The sequence below is a fragment of the Rosa chinensis genome, chromosome 2 (assembly GCF_002994745.2).
Source record: "Rosa chinensis cultivar Old Blush chromosome 2, RchiOBHm-V2, whole genome shotgun sequence".
Classification (NCBI taxonomy): Eukaryota; Viridiplantae; Streptophyta; class Magnoliopsida; order Rosales; family Rosaceae; genus Rosa; species Rosa chinensis.
Window position 1 is genome coordinate 30,342,304 of NC_037089.1, and position 23,284 is coordinate 30,365,587.

The 23,284-nt window shown below is 37.2% G+C and overlaps 2 protein-coding genes and 1 long non-coding RNA gene across 5 annotated transcripts; all 3 read left to right on the forward strand.

Moving 5' to 3' along the window:
* Positions 1 to 6,847: 6,847 nt before the first annotated feature.
* On the forward strand, positions 6,848 to 12,698 carry LOC112186992 (bifunctional 3-dehydroquinate dehydratase/shikimate dehydrogenase, chloroplastic). 2 transcript variants are annotated; one of them, XM_024325586.2, is made up of 11 exons: positions 6,848 to 7,010; positions 7,104 to 7,333; positions 7,991 to 8,096; positions 8,495 to 8,722; positions 9,761 to 10,107; positions 10,202 to 10,265; positions 10,412 to 10,520; positions 10,625 to 10,768; positions 11,862 to 12,010; positions 12,136 to 12,298; positions 12,381 to 12,698. In XM_024325586.2, exons 1-11 carry the CDS (start codon positions 6,990 to 6,992, stop codon positions 12,422 to 12,424), a joined length of 1,605 nt encoding a protein of 534 aa, XP_024181354.1. In that variant the 5' UTR covers positions 6,848 to 6,989; the 3' UTR covers positions 12,425 to 12,698. The 2 variants fall into 2 exon arrangements, with proteins under 2 accessions (XP_024181354.1, XP_024181355.1); XM_024325587.2 differs by having other exon boundaries at positions 6,849 to 7,010; positions 8,495 to 8,713.
* A 152-nt stretch (positions 12,699 to 12,850) lies between these two features.
* On the forward strand, positions 12,851 to 16,534 carry LOC112186993 (pentatricopeptide repeat-containing protein At2g36980, mitochondrial). The gene is made up of 2 exons (XM_040514795.1): positions 12,851 to 15,557; positions 16,079 to 16,534. The coding sequence occupies exon 1, from the start codon at positions 13,383 to 13,385 to the stop codon at positions 15,282 to 15,284; it is 1,902 nt and encodes a 633-aa protein (XP_040370729.1). The 5' UTR covers positions 12,851 to 13,382; the 3' UTR covers positions 15,285 to 15,557; positions 16,079 to 16,534.
* Positions 16,535 to 17,484: 950 nt separating this feature from the next.
* On the forward strand, positions 17,485 to 22,655 carry LOC112186996. Of its 2 annotated transcripts, XR_002930956.2 has the most exons (3): positions 17,485 to 17,667; positions 18,641 to 19,468; positions 19,727 to 22,655. It is a non-coding gene; the product is annotated as an uncharacterized LOC112186996 (long non-coding RNA). The 2 variants fall into 2 exon arrangements; XR_005806626.1 differs by having other exon boundaries at positions 18,641 to 22,643.
* The last annotated feature ends 629 nt before the right edge of the window (positions 22,656 to 23,284 follow it).

A 23,284-nucleotide genomic window follows, 5' to 3' on the forward strand; every position in this document is an offset into this window, starting at 1 on the left:
AAAGCTAAGCTAACAAAATAATTAAAATGCAAAAACATAAAAATATAAATGAAATGCAAGAACAAAGATCAAACCGAAATATATAATTAAAATCAATTCAAGTTCATCATTGTTCATCATAGTCATGCAAGAGGAGTTGATCATGTGAAACGTTCAAAAGCAAACAATTTCCCATATTTTACTTTCAATGCTAATTAACCTAAGTGAAAGCACCTAGATTACTCCTATCAAACATGCAATCAAACCCTAGAAAGCTAGTTAATCATGTCATGTTTAATGCATTAAGCACCTAGAAAGGCTATCAACTCAAATGTGCAACTTAGTATGGAAAAGTCCACCTAATTGCAATCTTCTTTGATTAAATTCGGTTTTTGTACAAAACCTTTACTACTTATTGATTCAAGAACACAAAACCAAAAAGTTGATCCATGTTCTCAAATTCGTAGCAACATTCACATAAAAACCCTAAATGTTTCGAACCATTCAAGATTATCATACAAAAGATTTCTATCATGCAAATTTAATCAAACACTCACACAAAAGCAACCATAAATCACAATATATGAATCTGAAAATTAACAATTAATCATAAAATTTCAGAAATCAATATTTGTTCAAACAATTGTGTCAACTAAGGCAAAACCAACGAAAATTACAAAGCAAAGGTTACAAGGAGAATCGGATTACACCGTGATGAGGATGAGATGAATGAAGTGATGAATGGTCTCTTGAATTTCGAAAGCAATCTTCAAGGATGGTGATGGATGATGTGCACGGCTTGTCCTCTTCTTCCTTGGCCTTGCTTGAATTTCGTGGTTGCCCTAGAGGATGGAGATGAACACGGCTAGGCTAGAGAGAGTTTTCTGATTTTTCTTCAAAGTGTAAACGCAAAAGTGGGAACTCTTGACATTGAGAAGAATGGAGAATATATAGGAGCACGGCCTCCTTGGTCTTCAAGCCGTCCTCTTTTCTGAATTTCTCACGGAATTAATGTAGTCATTCCACATACTTTCCTCCAATGCAAGCTTGCCACATAAGCCCTATGAGGTGGTGCAACCAATCACAAAATTCCAATATTAATTCCCTAAATAATCTTGCCGAAATTCCCTTGATATAATTCTGATTTTTGTAGTTCAATTCGGCGGCCAAACTTCCTTTAGGGAATTAAGGAATGTATCTAGACTTCTTTTGAGCTTTTCTTGGTCTCCACCTTTTTCTCTTTCCTTTTATTTCTCCCTTGAATATCTCCTTGCCGAATTCTCTAGGGTTTTCTTTTAATTCACACGGCAACTTCCTTCTTTTCCTCTTGGCTTGGACGGCAAAAGATATTCTAGGGTTTATCTCTTGATGAATTTCCATAAAAATAGCCCTAGAAAATCTCCCTAGAAAATCTCCTTTTAATTTCTGATTTTTGGGCGCCACTTCCTTGTTTCTCTCTTCATCTTGGACGGCAAAACTCCCCTAGGGTTTATTCATTCGTCATAAACCCTAAATGTATGGGCTTCATGGGCCTTTGATCCAATTTGCCGAAAATCCAATGAGTCTTGAGAGTTCTTGGGCCTTGTTGCTTCAACTTCAAGCCTTGTCACCTTCCAACGTCACCATACTTTATTTTTCCATTCCTTTTTCATAGTAACGTTGGAAACTTCATAGGTGGGCTTTCCTCCTTTCGCAGGGTTTCCTGGTTGGACCAGGAAAACTTCTTTTCTTCATTTCTGCTCATTTCTGTGGCTCATTGTTTCTCATCTTTGCTCCCCTTGACTTTCGCAAGCTCCTCTTTCCATTTGTGAGTTCATTTCCATTTTTTAGCTCGGAGGTCCTGAAAATAGAAACTAATAAGAAAAATAGAAACTTTCCTAAAATGAAAAATGGCAACTTTCCTAAACTGAAAATGGAAAACTTTCTAAAAATGAAAAATAGAAACTACCGAAAATGGAAACTTACTAAAAATGATAAATAGAAACTACAAAAATAGAAACTTTCTACAAATAGGAACTTTCCCAATCAAAGAATGGAAACTTTCCTAAACAGGGTTTTAATAAGGAAATAACGCAAGAAATGCAGGGAAAAGCAAGTAAAACGTCGCATTAAAATGCTCCTATCAAACGTTATATGTTAACTAGAACAAAATCATATGAATTCAAACAAGGAAAACCGAAAGAGGTTACAAGGAAAAAGGTTGAATTACACCGTGAAAGGAGATGGTGATGAAGAACTTGAACGATGAACTATTGAATCTTGAAAGCAAGCTTCAAAACTCACGGCTTCAAGGTGGATTATGGAGGGATGCTCACGGCTTCTTCTTCCTTCTTCCTCCCTTGCTTGAAATCACAAATTTGAACTAGAGAATGGAGAGAGAGCTTTGACGTTTATTGTGGGATTTTTCTGAATGAGAGGAGATGTTTAGAATGTCAAAGAAGGGGAGTATATATAGGGAACATTGGCCTTGGTCTCCAAGCTTCATGAATCTTCTATTATTTTCCAAAAGAATTATTTAATAATTCCACATAGCTTCGACCAATCACGTGGCGCCATGTAAGCCCTAGTGTGTCATCCAACCAATCAAAACTCTCCAAATTAAGTCTAAATATATTATGCCGAAATATATAGGATTTTCTGATTTTCTTCATTATTTTCGGCCAAAATTCCTTTAGGAAATTTAGGGATGAACCTAGACTTGTTTTGAGCATTTTCTTGTTGTCCACACTTCTTCTTTCCTTAAAACTCTCCCTTGAAAATCTCCAACGTAATCTCTTGATATTTTCTTGATTTTCAGGTTGCCTCCTTCTTTTCCTCTTGGTATTTCACGGCAAACACATATACATCTTCCCAAAAATATCTCTTGACGTCACAAACCCTAATTCCAATGGGCTTTTATCCATTTTGCCGAAATCCACAACATTCTAGAAGGATCTTGGGCCTCCATGCGTCATTTTCAAGCCTTGATGCCTCCTAACGTCATTTCCCTTCATTATTTCTATCATGCTTCTTGGTTGACTTAGGAGTCTTGCTTTGTCAAAGTTTCCTCTTTTGAACCGGATTTCCTAGTTGAAACAGGAAACTTCATTTCTTCATTTCAACTCATTTATGCAGTTCTTTGTGTCTTGTCTTAACTCCCTCCAATGTTCTCTAGCTTCTCTTTCCACTTTTTAGCTCATTTATTCCAAGGACCTGAAAATAGAAACTATTACTAAAAATAGAAACTTTCTAAAAATAAGAAATGGTAACTTTCCTAAACTAAAATGGAAACTTTCTAAAAATAGGAAATAGAAACTTTCCCAAACCAGAAGGATTTATTTAAGGAAATAACTAAGTAAATATGAGGAAATAACTGTTAAAACGTCGCATTAAAATGCTTCTATCAGACGTGACCAGATGAGTTGCTACTCAATTTTGAGGTTGTTGGCTTGGACTTGTTTTTCGGGATCGCTTGAGTGTTCTTGGAAGCCATTGCTCAAACGGATTTGTTTGAAATCATTTTACGGAGAAGGAGATGAGTGGCAAAGAGGTCCCATTGGGTGTGCTAATTTGTAAACACGGGAATCTGAAAACAAATAGAATGCAGACACGTGTACAAAAAATAATAATTTTATTAATAATTTAAATGTGGGTTACAATCTTTGAGTAATCCTTTGATTCTATCTCTGATGGTATGTTTGACTCAAGGGCGATTGACGTTTGATCTTGAGTTGGACAGTGGCCACGAGGGTTGACACATGACAAGTGCTTTGGCTTGAGGTTGGTGATGAACCGACTATTTTGCAGCTTGAGGGTTCTTCACACGCTTGAAGACTTCTGAACTTTGGGAGTGATTTTTCTCTCTGGCTGAAGTCCCTTCTCTTGATTTGAGAGGGGTATTTATAGTGTCGGCGTCTCTCTAAATTTGGAACACATTGATGACACACGATTAATTGTATTTCCTTAATAACATAATTGAATCAATAAGCCTTAATCAATTGATTTAATCATGACTATTAAGGAATTTAGCCAATTAATTTGATGACTGATTTTAATTGTATTTCATTAATAGCATAATTGAATCAATCAACCTTAATTAACTGATTTAATCATGACTATTAAGGAATTTAGCCAATTAATTTGATGAATGATTTTCGTCTTCATTATCAATCTAATCAACAGACGACATTTAATAGTTGATTTTGCTGGGAATCAATTTATTTAATTTGATTGATTCGCCTTAATATCAATTGATTTAGTCGGAACAAATTCATTTATTGCTGTCGGGCCTTTCATGTGTCGCTACGTGTCATTATTTGAGTCTGTTTGGTTTTGCTGACTCACAAGCCATGTGTACATTTTGTGGGACCCACATGCTGACTAAGTTTGTTCGGTCATAATTTCAAGTGTTGACCGAATTATTTAACGAATTTTATTTTCATTAAATTCTTGTGTCTACACAAGGATTTGAGAGAATGAGGGTCTGAATTATACATTGGCTAGCTTCTAGTTGAACCAAATTGATTAAGCTGCTTATTAAATCTGCATATGGAAACTGATCCACTATATATTCTGTGCATGAAGTTTTAGCCCATTAGTTTTAGTTTATTTGAGAAATTTTTTTTAACGAAGCCACCGTTTGTTGCAATTTTAATGAGGCCACTCACCACCGGAAGTAACAACTACAAAAGATCAGAGAGGAGGGGAGGGCTTGAGATGCCTTCGAGACAAGTTATACGCAATTGCTTGGGCAATCATGAAAGATGAAATGACGGCTAAAACCGTGCTCAAGGTGCTCAACACCAATAACCAACTTTTGCTCACCTTCATGCATGGTTGATGGAACACTTTTCTATCAACAAAATATAGAATTTGAACTCAAAATCTTTGAACCAACAAAAATATTTGTCGCAATTTCTACTATTTCACATTATTGATATTTACGCAATATTAAAAACTTTTACTTTCTAAGGGGATTAGTCTGGCTTTCGCCGCAATGTCGGTGCAGGTGTCCTGGTGCTGGGATACCACTGCATGGGTGTGTGAGTTACTAATAGCTAACTACCCGATCAAAAAAATATTGGATATTAGATCATAAATACTGAAATTCACTAAATTTTTTCAATTGATATTTGGAAGTTTTTCAATATTTTGTTCGAGCAAGTCTTCATGCAGCCTGTATTCAGTGCCACTCAAATTTAGAGGTGGAAGAAGATTCAAAACTTATGATTGATAACATGAATGGTCAATTTCAAACCCGTTGGAGTATCCAACCTTTGGTCAATGACATCAATTTCAAACCCGTTGGAGTATCCAACCTCTGGTCAATGACATCCTTCATCTTTCACATTTGCTAAATTTTGGCTCTTTCAAGCATGTTAAGCGTGAAGCAAATTTCCATACTGATGTAGTTGCCAAAACCGGTCACCACAATCCTCCTCAAAGCTCTTCCTCTCTCTGCTAGTCAGGCTTACCTTTTCAATTCTCTTGGTGTTGGTTGTGATAGAGGAGCTTGTTTATAATTTTTTTCTTTACTCGGGAAAAAAAAAAAACTTTCTTGCAAACATATGGCAGTGTAATTCTAAAAAAAAAAAGCAAAAGAAACCAGTGTAGGTAGTAGTATTATTATTTGTTATTTTAAGAAAAATCTTTCTAAATATACCCAAAAAATTTTCCAACTTTATCCTTATCACACTCACCGACAACAACTTTTCTAAATGTTTATAATTCTTTACAATCCTCAAATCGCCTAAGCCCCGTTTGGGATTGCTTCGCTTTAAAAAAAATCAGCTTTTGTTCAAAATTTTATATTTTATTGTGTTTGGTAAATAAATAAAAAGCAGATTTAATTGAAAGTTATAGGTCACCGGCAGCAGATTTTAGAAGCAGCCCAGAGTTTGCTTTTAGAAGCTGTTGTGGATCAAAACAAGCTCTGCAGTTATTTTATGTACTGACAACACTTTTAAAAATATTATTTACCAAATACAAAACTGTTTTAATTCACAGCTGATTATTCTCACAACACAGTAGCAGCAACAGTTTTTTTTTTTTTTTTTTTTTTTTTTTTTTTTTTTTTTTTTTTAAGTCATAGCAATCCCAAACTAGCCCTAAGACATCATCTTAATCATCTCCCCGACTATGTGCATATCTTAATCGTATTTAAAGTACATAATCGATTTGGATATCATTACAAATATTAATGTGGACGTTGTGATAATTTTTTTTTTTTTTTGAAAGAAGGGCTGGTGCGGCTGCCCTCAAGCCTTGATTAATGAAACTGGTTAATACAAAGGGGGGGGGGGCATTGAGCCTAAACTCCTGATTACAATAAGTATCTAGAGAACATCCCGAAATAATATCAGGAGGCTCTATAAAAGACATGTATTCTAACAAGTACCAACTAGCAAAGAGTGCTCTACTGGCTACTCTATTTGCTTTGACATAGCGGTGACACACCTTAAAAATAACACGATTACAAAGAAACATAATTACCAAGATCACAGCTTTCCTACTATGTTGCTGCCGGAAAATAAATTTGATAACACTTAGTTTCATTCTGCCACTTGGACGTTGCGCCCATTGAACAATGGGTCATCGCCTCACTAAAAGAACGTTGTGATAATCTTGTTTAAAGGATCCAAGAGTAAGATATAATTAAATTGATTTGATTAAAATCATTGAAATCCCTTTAGTAATGGATAATTGATTTCAATTCTTCTATCAGACCTAGAGTCCTAGACATATATCATAAGGTCATTACTAAACTAGGAAACAAATTGTCAATTTTGGAGTGTGTTTTTTTTTGTAGGGGTATGTCTAGATACTCTGTACCGCGGGGTCTGTTTAGATATGCGGTGGGTACCTAAAAACGAAAGATTTTGACAATTGTTGTGTCGTCTCCACGCTTTCACCAACCCCCTCCACTCCTTTTTAAGCACCATCTTCTTTCGCTTCTTTCCCACTCTCCCTCCCTCCCTCTCTCTCCCTCTCTCTCTCTCTCTCTCTCTCTCTCTATCAACACCAACCCACCAATGGACTCACCAAACCTTGCGGTAACCTTTCCCTTTCTCTCTCTCGTTCTCTCAAATTCTGGAGCCTGAAACGTGCCAAAGTTTACTACTTTTCTGTGTGTTTTGGGGTTGCAGGTTGCTTCAGCACAAGTGGGAGGCGGAGGAATGAGGAAGAGTTCAACTCTAATTTGTGCTCCGATCGTGGCCGAATCGGTGGCCATGATGGTGGTTGAGATTGGCAGGGCAAAGGCCGCTGGTGCTGACCTTGTGGAGATTCGATTGGACCATTTGAAGGTCTTCAATTGTAATCAAGATGTCAAGACCCTAATTGATCAATCCGCTTTGCCCACTCTTTTCACTTATAGGTACTAGTTCGCTACAAATATCTTATCTTGTGTGATTGAGCTTGTTTTGTTGTGCTGCTTCAAGTTTGTTGTGCTATTATGAGAGAGCGTGTAGAGATTTAAGTTAGACCAAAGAATTTTTGAAGTTTACAACTTGTTATGATAAGAGAGTGTGGAATTGAGCAAAACAAGTTTAATCAAATTTAAATAAACGACGATCAGTAATGATGTTTCATGATAGTAGCTTCTGGTTTAGATAAAAGTGTGATTGGCCTAGGAATGGTTGTTAAAAAATGGTAAGTGAAGTCGATGCATTGCCTTATAGAGATCTACGGTCGGAGAAAATGATGGTTCATTGGTTGTGAACTTCTTATGGGTAGTAAAATGTAATGAATGAGGTTTTTCCTCTCTTCTTATAGTGTTGACTACATGAGTCAACTCTTCATGTTTTATCACTCAGATGGGCTTTTCCTTTCTCTTATCAGATTTCACGGCAACTTTTTTATGTGAAGTGGTGTATGCTTTTTGCTTCTAAGTGCTTAATGTGGAGTGAAATTTTCATGTCTTCTCATGCTAGCACGTGTTTCTTTGCATATCAGTATCAACTTTTGTATTTTGAATGTGATCAACCTAAGAATCTCTCTGCTAGATCTTATCTGACATTTATAATTTTTCTAGACCAAAGTGGGAAGGTGGTCAGTATGATGGTGATGAAAAGAGCAGACTAGATGCGCTTCGACTAGCTATGGAGTTGGGGGCAGATTACATCGATGTTGAGCTTCAGGTTGCTCCTTAATGACTAGATAACTCTAAAGCATTTTCGTCCTTTGGCATGGTGATATCATAAACTATGTAACATGATATATTTTATCGGTCCTTCCCTAACAGTCTATTTGTGACTGTAAAGACAACTTCTAGATCATTCAACTTTTGTTTGTGTTTTTTTTGTTACACAAATTTATGTAGGTAAAGACATCATTTTTTCCTAATGAAACAAATACCTGAAGTAGCATGTCAATACATTCTCCTGCCAGTAAAATCTGAACAAGCTACCCTAAGTAGTGTGACTGTACTCTGTAGTAAAGATTTTAAAAAATTGATTAATCTATTTTCCATTGTAACTTTATAATTTGGGTTCTAAACCTAAGTTTCCATTTACTAATGTTATTACCTCTGTTGAAGGTTGCTCAAGAATTTATTGGCTCCATACAAGACAAGAAGCCTGAAAAGCTAAAAATTATTGTTTCTTCTCACAACTATCAAGAAACTCCATCTGTTGAGGCTCTTGGCAATCTTGTTGCAAAAATACAAGCCACTGGAGCTGATATAGTGAAGATTGCAACCTTTGCCTTGGATATCACTGATGTCGCTCGCATTTTTCAAATAACCGTGCATTCTCAAGTAAGCAATGTAGGTGGTATGCTATTTATTGCAGTATTTCAGCTTGGTGCAGAGTTTGTTTCCTTTTTGAATTGAACTTGAGATCACTGTTCTTGTAGGTAACCTTATATACCAGTATGTTGATGGATCAAAATCAATGTGCAGATATATATGGTTTACTTAGGTGTGCATTTTATATGCTTTATGTTAGTAATAGTGTTCTGTAAATATGAGTTGAGACTCAACACAAAGGAAGATTACTATTTTGTGACTGGAGGCTAGTGGTTAAAAAATGAACACAACCTTCCCAATACCTCACACTAATAAGCCTTGTATACCCTGCCCAATTCAATAGTCTGCAAACCGTAGAGACTAATGGTCTATAATGGATCATGTTTCCTTCTCATTTAGATGGTACATTAGATGATATGTAAGACCTTCTACTAAAATAAATGATTTATGGTAGTACTAATACTCTGCAAATATGAGCTTGGCTTGGCTCTGTTGTACTGTGAACTGTAGGCGGGTGGGTTTGTAATGGGAGACAAACCTTCCCTCAAGGGGGGATAAGGCCATCTACATAATCCTTCTACCGACCCGCTATAAATAGCATACCACCTCAGATAGTAGGCCACCTCAGATAGTACCTGTAATATTAATTGATCACAGCAGTAGTTTGAATGTTTCCATGTTGAGTAGTGCTATTCTTATTTCTCTGTACTACCAGTGGTAAAGAATGGACAACATTTTGCTGTTATTTAAGATGATTACTATAAGTAAAATGTACTCGTCAAATAAATGGGGTTCATCTGGGGGGAGTGTAGGCAGATTGCTTCTCTGGTTTAAAAACTGATTTTCTCAGGAAGATCAAGAGTGAGTTGTAGATAGACATGTCAGTTTGATAGAGAGAATAACAAGAGGATGAAAAAATGGGTCAAATTACTCTCTCTTCCTTTGTATGCGTGCGTAAATGCGCCTGCAGGGAAGGTCTTCTCTTTGAGTCATTGCATTTTCACACGTTTTAATTCTTAAGATGAGAACAAAACTAACTTTTCCATGGAATTTCAGGTCCCAATAATTGGACTTGTAATGGGTGAAAGGGGTTTGATTTCACGGATACTCTGCGCCAAATTTGGTGGTTATCTTACCTTTGGCACAATTGATTCAGGAGCAGTTTCAGCTCCTGGTCAACCTACTATCAAGGATATCTTGCATCTATATAATGTCAGACAGATAGGGCCTGACACAAAAGTGTTCGGTATTATTGGAAAGCCCGTCAGCCACAGCAAATCGCCTATTTTGCATAATGAAGGATTCAAGTCAGTGGGTTTCAATGGAGTTTATGTACATTTGTTGGTGGATGACATTGCCAAATTTCTCAAGACATACTCATCTGCGGATTTTGCTGGTTTCAGGTTCATAGTCATTAGAGTTGATTATAAATAGTAGGTATACAGTTAATTCTCTTATTAAATGAAGATCAGAGCTTATTGTCTTTATTTCTGACAGTGTTACAATTCCTCACAAGGAAGCTGCACTTAAGTGCTGTGACGAGGTTGATCCAGTTGCAAAGGTAGTGAATGAATCACTCTCTAATATTACTAGCGTTGACATTTTTGTTGCATTAGTTGGCTGACTTTTGATTCATACTCGTACATATGATTCATTTTTCTTACTGATACTTGCTCATAATTGTTCTATCTGGATCATGATATTCAGTCAATAGGAGCTATTAATTGCATTATAAGGAGACCGACTGATGGAAAGTTATATGGATTAAATACGGACTACGTCGGGGCTATCTCTGCCATAGAGGATGGACTGCGAGGTTTGCATCTTGTTGTACTAGCTAATTTTTTTTTTCCTCTCTCTATTTATTCTAGGAAAATTTTTCTTTAGGGTGTCTGAGTTTCTGCTTACCTTCCTTTACAGGTTCACTCAACAGTTCCCTTGTAACTGGTTCCCCTTTAGCTGGTAGGCTATTTGTTGTCATAGGTGCCGGAGGTGCTGGCAAGGCCCTTGCTTATGGCGCAAAACAGAAGGGAGCAAGGATTGTGATTGCCAACCGCACCTATGGTTAGTTCCACCTTTTGATTTTGATTTTTTTCCTGTAAGCTTATGAACTTTGTTTTTGTTTTTCTGATCTTTCATACTATATTAATTAACAATGGTCAATCTGTGTTTTTTAGTTCATTTCTCTCCCTTTCTCTTTGGGGTCATTTTTACTATCCATGCTCATTTTTATAGAAGATGAAGGTTACCTTTGAATTATTTCAAAGAATTGTAAGATTTTGTTGTTTGAAATAGGTTCTGTGTTCTTCTTCATACTGATAAACACCTTTACGCAGTCACATGTCAATTGTCTAACTGGACTGTATGGGATAGTCAGCTAATCAAGATAATATAGCTTTCAATAAAAAATAATGTGTGATAGAGATATGTCTCTGAAATATGGAGAGGCGAAAGAACTGCACGAAACATAAACTTCGCCCAAGCCTTAGTATCCTTAAATATTCTATCTGTTTTGGTTTGCCTACTTGACCCATATAATTGCCATTACTAGACAAACCCATAGTGTTTACCCTGTTCTCCGACACTTTAAACTTTTCACTCATCAAGGAGGTGCAATGTCTGGCAACACCCAGCAAACGTTGCTCTCCTTAAATTGAAATCCCCACAGATTTTGTATTCACACTGATATCCAGTGTCATCAGCAACACTTTGCTTCCATATCTCTTTGACATGACCCAAAATTTCTTCGAACCAAATGCTCATATTTAACAAAGTTTGATACCATGGATCAGAGGGACCATATTCAATTTGTATCCATTCCTACTTTCTTGTTAAGGAAAAAGATCAACTATTGTTTCATAATTACTGTAAGATTTGAATCTTTGCATAACCTTCAAAGTCTGCATTATTCTAGTACAGATCTATACTATTAAGTATTATCATGTTCTTGCTGCTTAAAAAAAACAGAGTTATTATGTTCTAGACATGAAGTGGGTTACACCTTATATTGTTGCTCAATATTATATTTCTCGCTTGTTAACTGTTTTTCCTGTTAGCTACCTCTTTTTTCCCCACTGTCCACTTCTATACTTCATTTCAAAATCCATATCTTTTTTTTTTTTATAATCTTAATATATGCTTAATTATTTTCTTCAAGATCGAGCCAGAGAAATTGCAGACACAATTGGGGGACAGGCTTTGTCTATTTCTGATCTAGATAAATTCCACCCAGAGGATGGCATGATTCTTGCAAACACAACATCTATTGGAATGCAGCCCAAAGTTAATGAGACACCCATTTCTAAGGTTTGCCACCCTCTTATTCTGTTGCATGATAAATGATCAGTTGGCCTTACATAGTACAAGGTATGTGGTCATGCACTATAAATAGCATTGGATCTCTTTAGTTAATTGGCTTTCTGTTTTTGCAGCATGCTCTGAAATCTTACGCCTTGGTGTTCGATGCCGTTTACACCCCCAAAATAACCAGACTCTTGAAGGAAGCAGAAGAGTCTGGTGCCATAGTTGTTAGTGGGTCGGAGATGTTCATTGGACAGGCATATGAACAGTTTGAGAGGTTCACTGGATTGCCTGGTAAGATTTAGTTATAGCACTCAAAGGTCTACGTTCTATGGTTTTATTATCGTCTCTTATGCATTTTAACTGTAACTTGCAGCACCAAAGGAACTCTTCAGGAAAGTTGTGGAGAGCACCTCTTGAGGTTTGTCACCCAAAGTCGTCAAATTCTTGCTTGTTCTATACGCCCCTATAAGGCATGAGAAACAGCACTGTGTCAGCAGTGACACAGTGCTTTGAGTCCAAAAGAAAAGTATACACCAAGCACCCTTCTTGTTGGCAGTAGTTAGTAGTGGGTGCATTTGTGAGAGTTTAGTGAATCAGTTGGCCGCGATCATATATGTTTGTATGAAGTGAGATGCTGATTCTAATGTCCTTCAAAAAAAGTTGAAATATAGACTTTTACCTTTAGTGGATCTTTATTTTGTGTTCTTCTATTCTGATTTGATATGTTTGACACACATTCCTTATAGAAGAAAAGGATCAGTTGATCTGATTTTTGTTATTGTTCTTTTTAACTTTGAGAAGAAAAAGTAATTCTTAGTATTGGCAAATCGATTCAAGCAATATATGATTTCTCGAAGAATCTTGTATTGCAATTGAAGGGAAAAGGTCGTTGCCAACAGGCTCCTAAGTCTCGACATAGAGTTGAACATACCACACGGTTTGGCTTTCTACTATGTCAAATAAGTAGAGATGGTTTTTGCGAAATTTAACATTAATAATTTTCGTTTATGTTGACTGTTTTTACATAGATAATATTTATAAATTGAACGGTTAAGATTACGGAACTAAATGATCCGCAGGAATTCTACCCTAAGTATTATTTCCGCCAATCTGCTAGTCGATGTTTTCAAAAGTAGCCTAGTTATGTATGCAAATAACAAAGAACACCAAGTCACACAATACTTGCAAGAGGAAGATATAGGTCTGTCCAAAATCGCGTATTATAATAAAATGTCACGATGTCCAATCATTTGTTCATTTACAGTGAAAACAAAGACCAGCAAAGGCCTTTGAACCTTTTCAAAATGGGTCCAACTTCCTTACAGCAGCTTGAGCTCGTGGCATTCTTCCTCCGCAGAAGCTCATTCATAGGTTAATGGGCATATTCTACTACAATAGAATGACATGCGCTCAGACATTGATCAAAACGACGTCGAAGATAGCAGCCTTTGCAAGGTTGGGTCACACCAACCATGCCCGAAAACTGTTCGACGAAATGCCTCACCGAGACTCCATTGCCTGGAACGCAATGCTCACCGCCTATACCCAACTGGGCTTCCACCACCAAGCTCTCTCTCTTCTCCGCAGCATGAGAATCTCCAACACCCGGCCCGATCACTTCACCTTCACTGCTACATTAAGCGCCTGTGCCGGCGCATGTAACCTTCGATGTGGAGCCAAATTACATTGTGTACTCATTGTTTTGGGCTACCAGTCTTACTTGCCAGTCAACAATGCGCTTATTGATATGTATGGCAAGTGCTTGGAGCCTTGCAGTGCTACTAGAGTGTTTGAAGAGATGGAACTTAGGAATGAAGTAACTTGGTGTTCTTTGTTATTTGCATACACAAACTCCGGACTGTTTGACGCCGCGCGTCAAGTGTTTTGTGTAATGCCTAGAAGGGTGGAGAGAGCTTGGAATGTTATGATCGTGGGTTATGCACGAAATGGGGAAGTGGAGATGTGTTTGGGGTTGTTGAAAGAGATGAAAGAGAGTTTGTGCCGGCCAGATCAGTGGACTTTCAGTGCTCTTATGAATGCTTGCGCGGAGGCATTGGAATTACGGTGTGGTTGCATGCTGCATGCTTTCATCATTAAAAGTGGTTGGAGCTCTTCTGCGGAGGTGAAGAACTCGGTTTTGAGTTTTTATGCTGAATTAGGTTGCCTGGGCAATGCGGTGAAGGTGTTTGAGTCCGGTGGAACTCTAACACAGGTGTCCTGGAATGCGATGATTGATATCTACATGAAACTGGGAAATACCCATGAAGCACTTCGTGTGTTTCAGCTATCCCCTGAACAGAATATTGTCTCTTGGACATCTATGATCTCAGGGTATGCAAGAAATGGACGTGGGGAAGAAGCTGCAATGTTCTTTGTTGATATGTTGAGAACTGGACTAGAACCAGATGATTTCAGTTTTGCTGCCGTCCTTCATGCATGTTCAAACTTAGCATTACTTGGATGCGGGGAAATGTTTCATGGTTGCATAATTCACTATGGTTTCCATGCATATGCGTTTATTGGGAACGGTTTGGTTAACATGTATGCTAAATGCGGGGATTTGAAAGGGTCCATCCGTGCATTCTGTGATATATTGCACAAGGATTTGGTATCTTGGAACACGATGTTGTTTGCATTTGGATTACATGGAAAAGCTATTGAAACTCTACAATTTTTTGAACAAATGGTGGTAAATGGGGTCAAACCAGATAATGTTACCTTTATCGGCTTGTTGATGGCTTGCAGCCACTCTGGATTGATAGGAGAAAGTCGTGCACTTTTTGAAACAATGCAGACAATTTATGGGCTCTCTCCTGACAAATATCATGTGGCATGCATGGTGGATATGCTTGGAAGAGGTGGTTACTTAGCTGAAGCTAAGGAACTGGCTGATAAGTATTGTTCAGTATATAATGCTAAGATCAGCTCGTGTGAAGCTCTGCTTGGAGCATGTTCTGCACATGGGGAGTTGGGATTTGGAAAATATTTGGGGGAAACGCTGAAAATAACAGAACCACATAATGAGACAAGCTATGTGTTATTGTCAAATTTGTACTGTGCAAGTGGGCAATGGAAGGAAGCTGAAATGGTTAGGAAGAGAATGGCAGATCAAGGGGTGAAGAAAATGCCTGGATGTAGTTGGATAGAAGTGAGAAACAAGGTAATGGCTTTTGTCGCAGGGAAGAATTCTGACCCATTTATGGATGACATGTATAATATACTACAGTACATTGATTTTGAAATCAGGAATCCATACATTGTTGATATTAATTGTTGAAGGAAGAGGCAACTCACTCCGGATCCTAGTGGTGCCAAGATATACAGAAGAGCATGTTTCGTATTCCTCGTGATTGGCCTAAACCTCAAGCTGTTTGGCATTCTCTTGGCATCCCCAGGTACATTAATACAGAGAACCTTCAGACAATCAGACTTCATTGGGAAGGTTGAAGTTCTGCTACCCTCTATCAACTAAGCTACAAATATCAAGGGATGCAGTCGCATGCTTTGTGCATTTTCATCTCTTGGTATATTTGGAGATAAAGGAACAAGGGTGCGTATTTTTTATATGAACTCCCATAGGACTCATAATGCTGCTGCTTCTATGCTATTGTATATAATAAGACCTGTTGGTTAAAGCTAGAAGGTGAAGAATAAATACTTGTAAAATATAAGCCTGCCGACTGTTCTAGGTGAAGTCTGCTTACGAAACCTATTGTGATCATGTCACATTAACCAAACTGCTCTACTTGGACGGGTACTGAGGCAACAACTATTCCATCCCATTATATATAAATATGAGCAAGTGCATCTATATTATAACATTATAATTTCTATATATACAGCAAAAGATAGATAATATAGAGCAGATCATCAAGATCTTTTAAGATATGGCTATAATACTATGCAAGCGTCTTGTTCTTTCTGTTCTTATCTTGGTTTTCTTCATCTCTATCACTGCTAGAGGTAAACGTACATATGAAATTTTCTCTTTACATATATAACTCGTCAAGATTTTCGTCTGAATGTTTGTGTTTTGGGAATTTTATTCTTCTTCTTGGTTTACTTTGACAGCAAGGAGTTTGCAAGTGTCACAAAGCAGCAATGGAAGTGATCGTCAAAAAGGCATGGACTATAAGTTTCCATCAAACCAAGATGATGTTCTTGATGGGACTACCGAGGAAGTATATCTTCCGGATTACAGTCCGCCAAAGACACATCCTCCGTCTGAGATCTTGACCTAGATCCAGAGTTAGATTTCAATCAGTCCTTTTGGGTTTCTTGGTTGCTGATCTTCATTTGCTCAGTTGGGTTTATTAATTTACTGAGCTTATGGATGTTTAGAACTAGTTTAGTGATAAACTTGTACTACTTGTGTACTAGTTTATGTTGTCCATAATGGACTTTTCTTTCTTTTCAATTGGTTTACAAAAAATGTTCTATTGGTTTACACAACAAATAACAAGAGGAATTCATGTAAACGGTTCAACTTGGATCAATAGGGTTCCTAATGAGGCTTCGAGAGCTTTATTGTTTGATGTTGTAAACTGTGGTTGTCCGAGAGGCTTTTATTTCTAATTTATAGCCTTTTCGTATCAAAAAAAAAAAAACAAATAATAAAAGGAAACCTCCAATTTTCTCTTCTAAAGCCCCAACTCCTTATGATCAGTGACCATCCTTATGAATAGTGTTTTGCCAATTTTGCCCTTATGTGTTTTAAACAATTGCACAATTTTCTCTTCTAAAGCCCCAACTCCTTATGATCAGTGACCATCCTTATGAATAGTGTTTTGCCAATTTTGCTCTTACGAAAATGTTCACCTGGTCAGTTATTGACCAAGAAAATAATGCTCAACCACCTTTGGATGTAAATCCAATGGCAGAGAGAATTATTATTAAGTTGAGGTGTTTTGTTTTCCACCATTAGATGTAAATCTAAGGGTTATTGAGCATAAATTCTTTGGTCAGCAACTGAACAGGTGAACACCACTGTTTGCTCTTATGTGTTTTAAACAATTGCACATCCTGCCAGATAATTCTTAGGTTCATCCCTAGGGTGAACGATCATATTTACCCTTTATTGTGATTAATGTATTTTAACTTTATAATTTTCTAATCCAACCATTCATGTTGTATAACATCATACAAAAATTAGCTCTGTAAAAAATCAATCAAATTGAAAACCGTTGAGTTATTCATTTCGATAAAATACATGGACGGTACATCATAATAGTAGAAAGTGTTGTTACAACTATCCATTTGTTTGATTCAATTAGATAATTAAACGATTTCTGATTCGATTGATTTTTTACAGAGATGATCTTTAAAGGCTAATCTAAAATATGAATCCGTTGGATGATAAATTTATTAAGTAAATATTAAGTAAAAGTATGTTAATCGACATTAGTAGAAGTGAATATTGTGGGGGTGAACATAAGAATTGTGCCAGCCCACCTGTACGATTTATACGGCGCCGTGTTGTTTCCCCGTGTCTTCTTCTCTTTTCTCCCCCGAACGACCGCTAGCTCTCTTTTGCCCAATTGACTGAAATTTTACACTGAGAGAGAGAGAGAGAGAGAGAGCGAAGATCCTAACCCAAGTGAATTCGCGTCTGATTATCTGAGCACAAGGTGATTGAGCTTCCTGGAAGAAAGACAAAAGGGGTATTTACTTGATTTTTGCTCTTCTCAATTGAGTTCTTGCTCTTTTTCCACCATTGATTTTGTATTTTAAGACGATTAGGGACACCAATTGTTACTTATTCTGTTGTTCTGAATTGGGTTTGCGTGTGATATGAATGAGTTTGATGGAATTCGTTTCCGCTGTCTATAGATTAACTTGGCTTTGAAATTTTACTAACCGGGTGCCATTGGATTCCACAATGTGGACCTTCCGGTCTATGAAATATGAACACTCAAACACACATGGTGTATAATTATATAGACCTAATAATTTTTAACTTCTTGCTTTGCATAATTCTTCAAGCAAGATGGATGATGCTTCTAGTAACTTTGAAGTTGTTTAAGGGAAGAGGATGCATAGTAGAAAGATTTAGTGAGAAACCCAGTGAGGTGTTTCCTTTCAAATGTAGATAACCCGGTCTGGCAAGTTAATTAATCATATGTAGTTATGTATGGCCTCATTAAGTAACTATGCTCCTGAATTGGAGGTTTTTGTTGCCCCTTTCTAAATATACTATATGCTGTCAGTTTAAGTTTTGATGGGTTTGGATACAAGTTTTAGACAAGTTTTTTTTTTATTACTTAATATATGTGAGGAGATGGAACTCATATAATGTGGATTTTGAACAAGTTAATTTCAAATATACTACAGCCCCTACATTTTGATCGTTAGTCCCCCAACAATTTGTTCAAGTCAGATTTGATGCCATGTTCAAGGCCCCGTCTCCCTTTCTTTATTTACATTTCTTCAAGTTAGATTTGATGCCATGTTCAAGGTCCTGTCTCCCTTTCTTTATTTACAATTCAGCTGGGGTTGTGGGATTCATTTTATTGAGTAGAGAAAAAAGTGATCTTTGAGCATGTTCATGAATTTTTTGGATCTGTGAAAATTTTCCTTTTTTTGTTTTTTTTGGTGTGAATATATTTCGCTGACTTTTGTTTCGATTTTGAATAGGGAGGAGTTTAGAGAGAAGTACAGGAAGGAACATTCCAGCAACAAATCGGTCACCACTGTAGTAAATTTTTTACATGACCTTTGAAAACACATTGTCTAAATATTTTTAACTTATTTTTCAATAATCATCTTTAGATATCTAGGTAAAAGAACTTAATAAACTCTGCTAGGGATCCAGGTGTTGCATTTTACTATAGTAAACTTATGCCAAACGCTATACTGTTTAGTTGGTATTTTATGGATGGAAATTTGCTAGCATGCTGATCTTTTTTTAGCTGTTTTCAGTTTGGATTCTTCTTTGTTTTCTCATTCCGTATTTTTGAAACACCAATTATTACTGCAACTAAAAGACCCGCAGCATCGTGCACCCCTTTCTACCTAGTTCATAACTAAAGGAAGCCAAATTTTCTTGCGAAATTATGTACTGTTCCACTGAGCTTCTCTCTTTCACAAAGCCTTTTATATTCTAAGTTTCATCATGTCATCATGTCAACTGTAAAGGAGAACTTGGGAAACTAAATTTGTATAAACATATATCACATAGCTCCTAGTAGACCTTCGTGGGTCGTTTATAACCAGTGTTATATATGTATCTATATATCCATATGACCATATGTAGATGTATAAGGGTGATGCAAAGTATATATATGTATGAGTTTTGATGGATTTGTTGGATACACTGGCATTCGAAAAGGTAATGCGCCTATAAATCAGTGAACAACCATCACTTTTTATTATACACACTCAACCACAGCAGCATCTTCTACGCTTGTTTCCAACTCTCTGTCAACACCAAGCAAGCAATCAATGGACTGTCAAAACGTTATGGTAACAACCAACTACCTCCTCTGATTCTCTGTTCATAGTTCTCTAAAGTCCAAATCCCGATTGTTTTTTTTTTTTTGGGTTCTCAACTAATTCAATTCCTAGTATTCGTTCTCTGTCTGATTGAGCTTATATAAATTGTCAAACTGTAATTTGCTGCATTGCTTCAACATCAAATTTAGAGTAATGGCACGGGGATTGGCACCTGCATTGTGTTAAGTTGATTACTTTTCTGTGTTTTTGGGATTTCGGGTTGCCTAGGCTCAAGTGGGAGGTGGAGGAATGAGAAAGAGTTCAACCCTTCTTTGTGCTCCGATCATGGCTAAATCGGTGGCCAATATGGTGGTTGATATCGGCAGGGCTAAAGCCGTTGGTGCTGACCTTGTGGAGATTAGATTGGTCCATTTGAAGGTCTTCAATTCCAATGAAGAGAAGAATCCCCTTTGCTCACTCTTTTCACTTATTAGGTACTACTACTTCGCGAGGAATATGTTATGTGATTGAGCTTGATTTGTTGTGCTTCAAGTTGGTTGTACAGTGTGTTGGCTGTACTAGTGTGAGAGCATATAAGATTTCAGTTAGCTCGATTGGTTGCACTTAGTTTTGGACCAAGACCAAAGAATTTTTGAAGTATAATTGAAATTGAAGCAAAATAGGTTTAATTGAATCAAAGCAAACACTGGTCAGTAATAGCGTTTCATGCTTGATTAGTATCCAAATGTAGAATTTTTAGTAGCTTCCGGCTTGGATAAAAGTGTGATTGGCCTAGGAATGGTGGTTAAAAATGCCTATTGAAGCCGATCCACCTGACATTGCCATATAGAGATTTAACTGTTGGGAGAAAGGTTCAGTTTTGCAATATACATAAGAAACTTCACCTTGAATTTATCAAAAACTGGTTGTGGTTTTCAGACTTGTAGTCAGTTGAGTTATGTCGAGTTGTAGTTGCCCTTCTAGGGTCATAAGCTCAAAATCTTGTGGGCTTTGTATTTATATTCTTCAGATTTCTTGGCAAAGATAGAGCTGATGGTTCATAACTTTATTTTCCGCCACATGAGAATAAATATGAGGCATAATCACTTTACGTTCAATCAATGTGGAACCAATGTGCATGCGTTAGTGACGATTTTGGGTTACCAGTCTTAGTTGCTGGTTAACAATGCACTTATTGATGTGTTTGGGAAATGTTTGGACCCGTGTAGTGTTTGAGGACATGAAACTTATGAATTTACTTGGGGTTCGTCGTTATTTACTTATTTGCATACACATACTCCAGTCAGTTTGATGCCGCGTGTGAAGTGTTCTACGTCGTGCCTAGAAGGGAGGATATTTGTTGAAAGTTAATGCACATTGATCATCTAAGATAATCTACATCAATCTAGAGAGAAATCAAGAGCAATCATGATCTATAATGATCATTTAGCTAGTGCAAGAAGTTTCTACACTCATCATGTAAATGTAGGAAGACTCTAGAGCTATCATATAAGAATGGTAAGGTTCTAGCTTTAATCATGGAAGTGTAATTAAGGTCTAGAATATCTAATAAGTTTAGGAAGATCTAGAATGATCCATCAATGTCTATAAATACGTGATTCAAAATCATATCCTCCTATCATCTTTGTCCTATAAACATCTTCTCCCAACTTCTAGCTCCCAAATACATTGTCCTAAACACAGTCTTAGCCCATCACAACCATAAGCTTTCGCACCCAAATTACGACAGTGGTATCAAAGCCACAAATTCTAACAATATTGCATGGAATATTATGATTGTGGGTTGTGCACTTTGTTTGGGTTTGTTGAAAGAGATGAAAGACAGTTTGTGCCTGCCAGATCAGTGGACTTTCAGTGCACTCATAAAAGCTTGCGGTGAAGCATTAGAATTTCGGCGTGGTTGCGTGCTTTTATCATCAAAAATGTGGTTGGAGATCTTCTGTGTTGGTGAAGAACTCCTTTTAAGTATTTATGCTGAATTAGGTTGCCTGGTGAATGCAGTAAATGTGTTCAAGTCTGGTTGAACTCTAACACAGGTGTCCTGGAATGCGATGATTGATACCTACATGAAACTGGGAAATACCCTTGAAGCACTTCATGTATTTCAACTATCCCTTGAACAGAATATTGTCTCATGGACATCTATGATCTCAAGGAAATGGACATGGGAAAGAAGCAGCTATCTTCTTTGTTGATATGTTGCCAACTGACCTACAGTAAGACGATTTCAGTTTTGCAGCTGTTCTTCCTGCATGTTCAAACTTGGCTTACTTGGACGCGGTGATATGTTTCATGGTTGCATAATTCTCTATGGTTTCCATTCATATGCCTTTATTGGGAATGGCTTGGTTAACATGTATGCTAAATGCAGAGAATTGAAAGGGTCCATCTGTGCATTCTGTGATATATTGCACAAGGATTGGTATCTTGGAATGCGATGGTTGATTGCTTTTGGATTGCATGGAAAAGCTATCCAATTTCTACAAGTTTTTGAACAAATGGTGGTGAATCAGGTTAAACCAGATAATGTTACCTTCATCTTCTTGTTGATGGCTTGCATCCATTCTGGATTAATAAGGGAAAGTCCCATACTTTTTGAAACAATGCAAACAATTTATGGTCTCTCTCCTGAGAAAGATCATGTAGCATGCATGGTGGATATGCTTGCTAGAGTTGGATACTTAGCTGAAGCAAGGGAGCGGGCTGATTGTTCAGTATATGCTAAGACCAGCTTGCGTGAAGCTCTGCTTGGAACATGTTCTGCACATGGGAAGTTGGGATTTGGAAAATAGATGCATGGGGGAAACTCTGAAAACCACAGAACAACATAAGGAGACAAGCTATGTGTTATTGTCAAATTTTTATTGTGCAACTAAGCAATGGAAGGAAGCTGAAATGGTTAGGATGAGAATGGCAAATCAAGGTGTGAAGAAATGCCTGGTTGTAGTTGGTTTGATGTGAGAAACAAGGTAACAGCTTTTGTAGCGGGAAAGCATTCTGGTGATCTGGTCCATTTATTGACGAGGTGTACAATGTACTACAGTACATTGATTTTGAAATGAGGAATCTATACTTTGTTGATATTAATAGTGGAAGGCACTGATATGTGTTGACTGTTAATGAGACACACATTCCATGTATAATTTGAAGAAATAGATAAAATAGTACAGTTGTAATGGATGCATTTTTGTGGAAACTTACAGACTACCAAGAACTGTTGTTAATGGCTGCAGAAATGCCAACAACAACTAGCCACTGCAAGACCAGGTAGTCACACCACCGGCGCCTGTAGGGGAGTGAGGTCTACTGCCCACTACCTCTTGAATGCAGCAGTGGACTCCAAAAACGTCGTTGTAGTGCACTAATGCCTTTCAATAACTATCTCTCCCTCTATGATTTTCTTTTCTACTGCCGAGAGAAAAGCAAAATTTAGACCCAAAAATTTATTAGATCTCCCTGTGTCTCAATTATGTTTTGTTAGCAACCGAACGGACATGTCCATTGTTGACTAAACTTCGATCGTAGTTATATGGTTTTGATATGCTCTGTTCCTTTTCTTTTTTTGATTGGTTGCTGAGAGAGTGTGCTGGAAGATATATTATAAATAAACTGTTACTTATTTTCCTCAAGCAAACTCTGAGCTCGATCTGTACACACAAGAGAATTCGTCAGGGGACAATTAGCTGATTAATAGCTGTAGTAACAGATCCATCTCATGGGAGCCCTTTGGCAGCATTGCTGTCGACAGCGTTTTTCTTCGGTACAGACGCGAATGTACTGAATCAATTGCCATATTGTTGTTTGCACACATTCCTGATTTCTCAT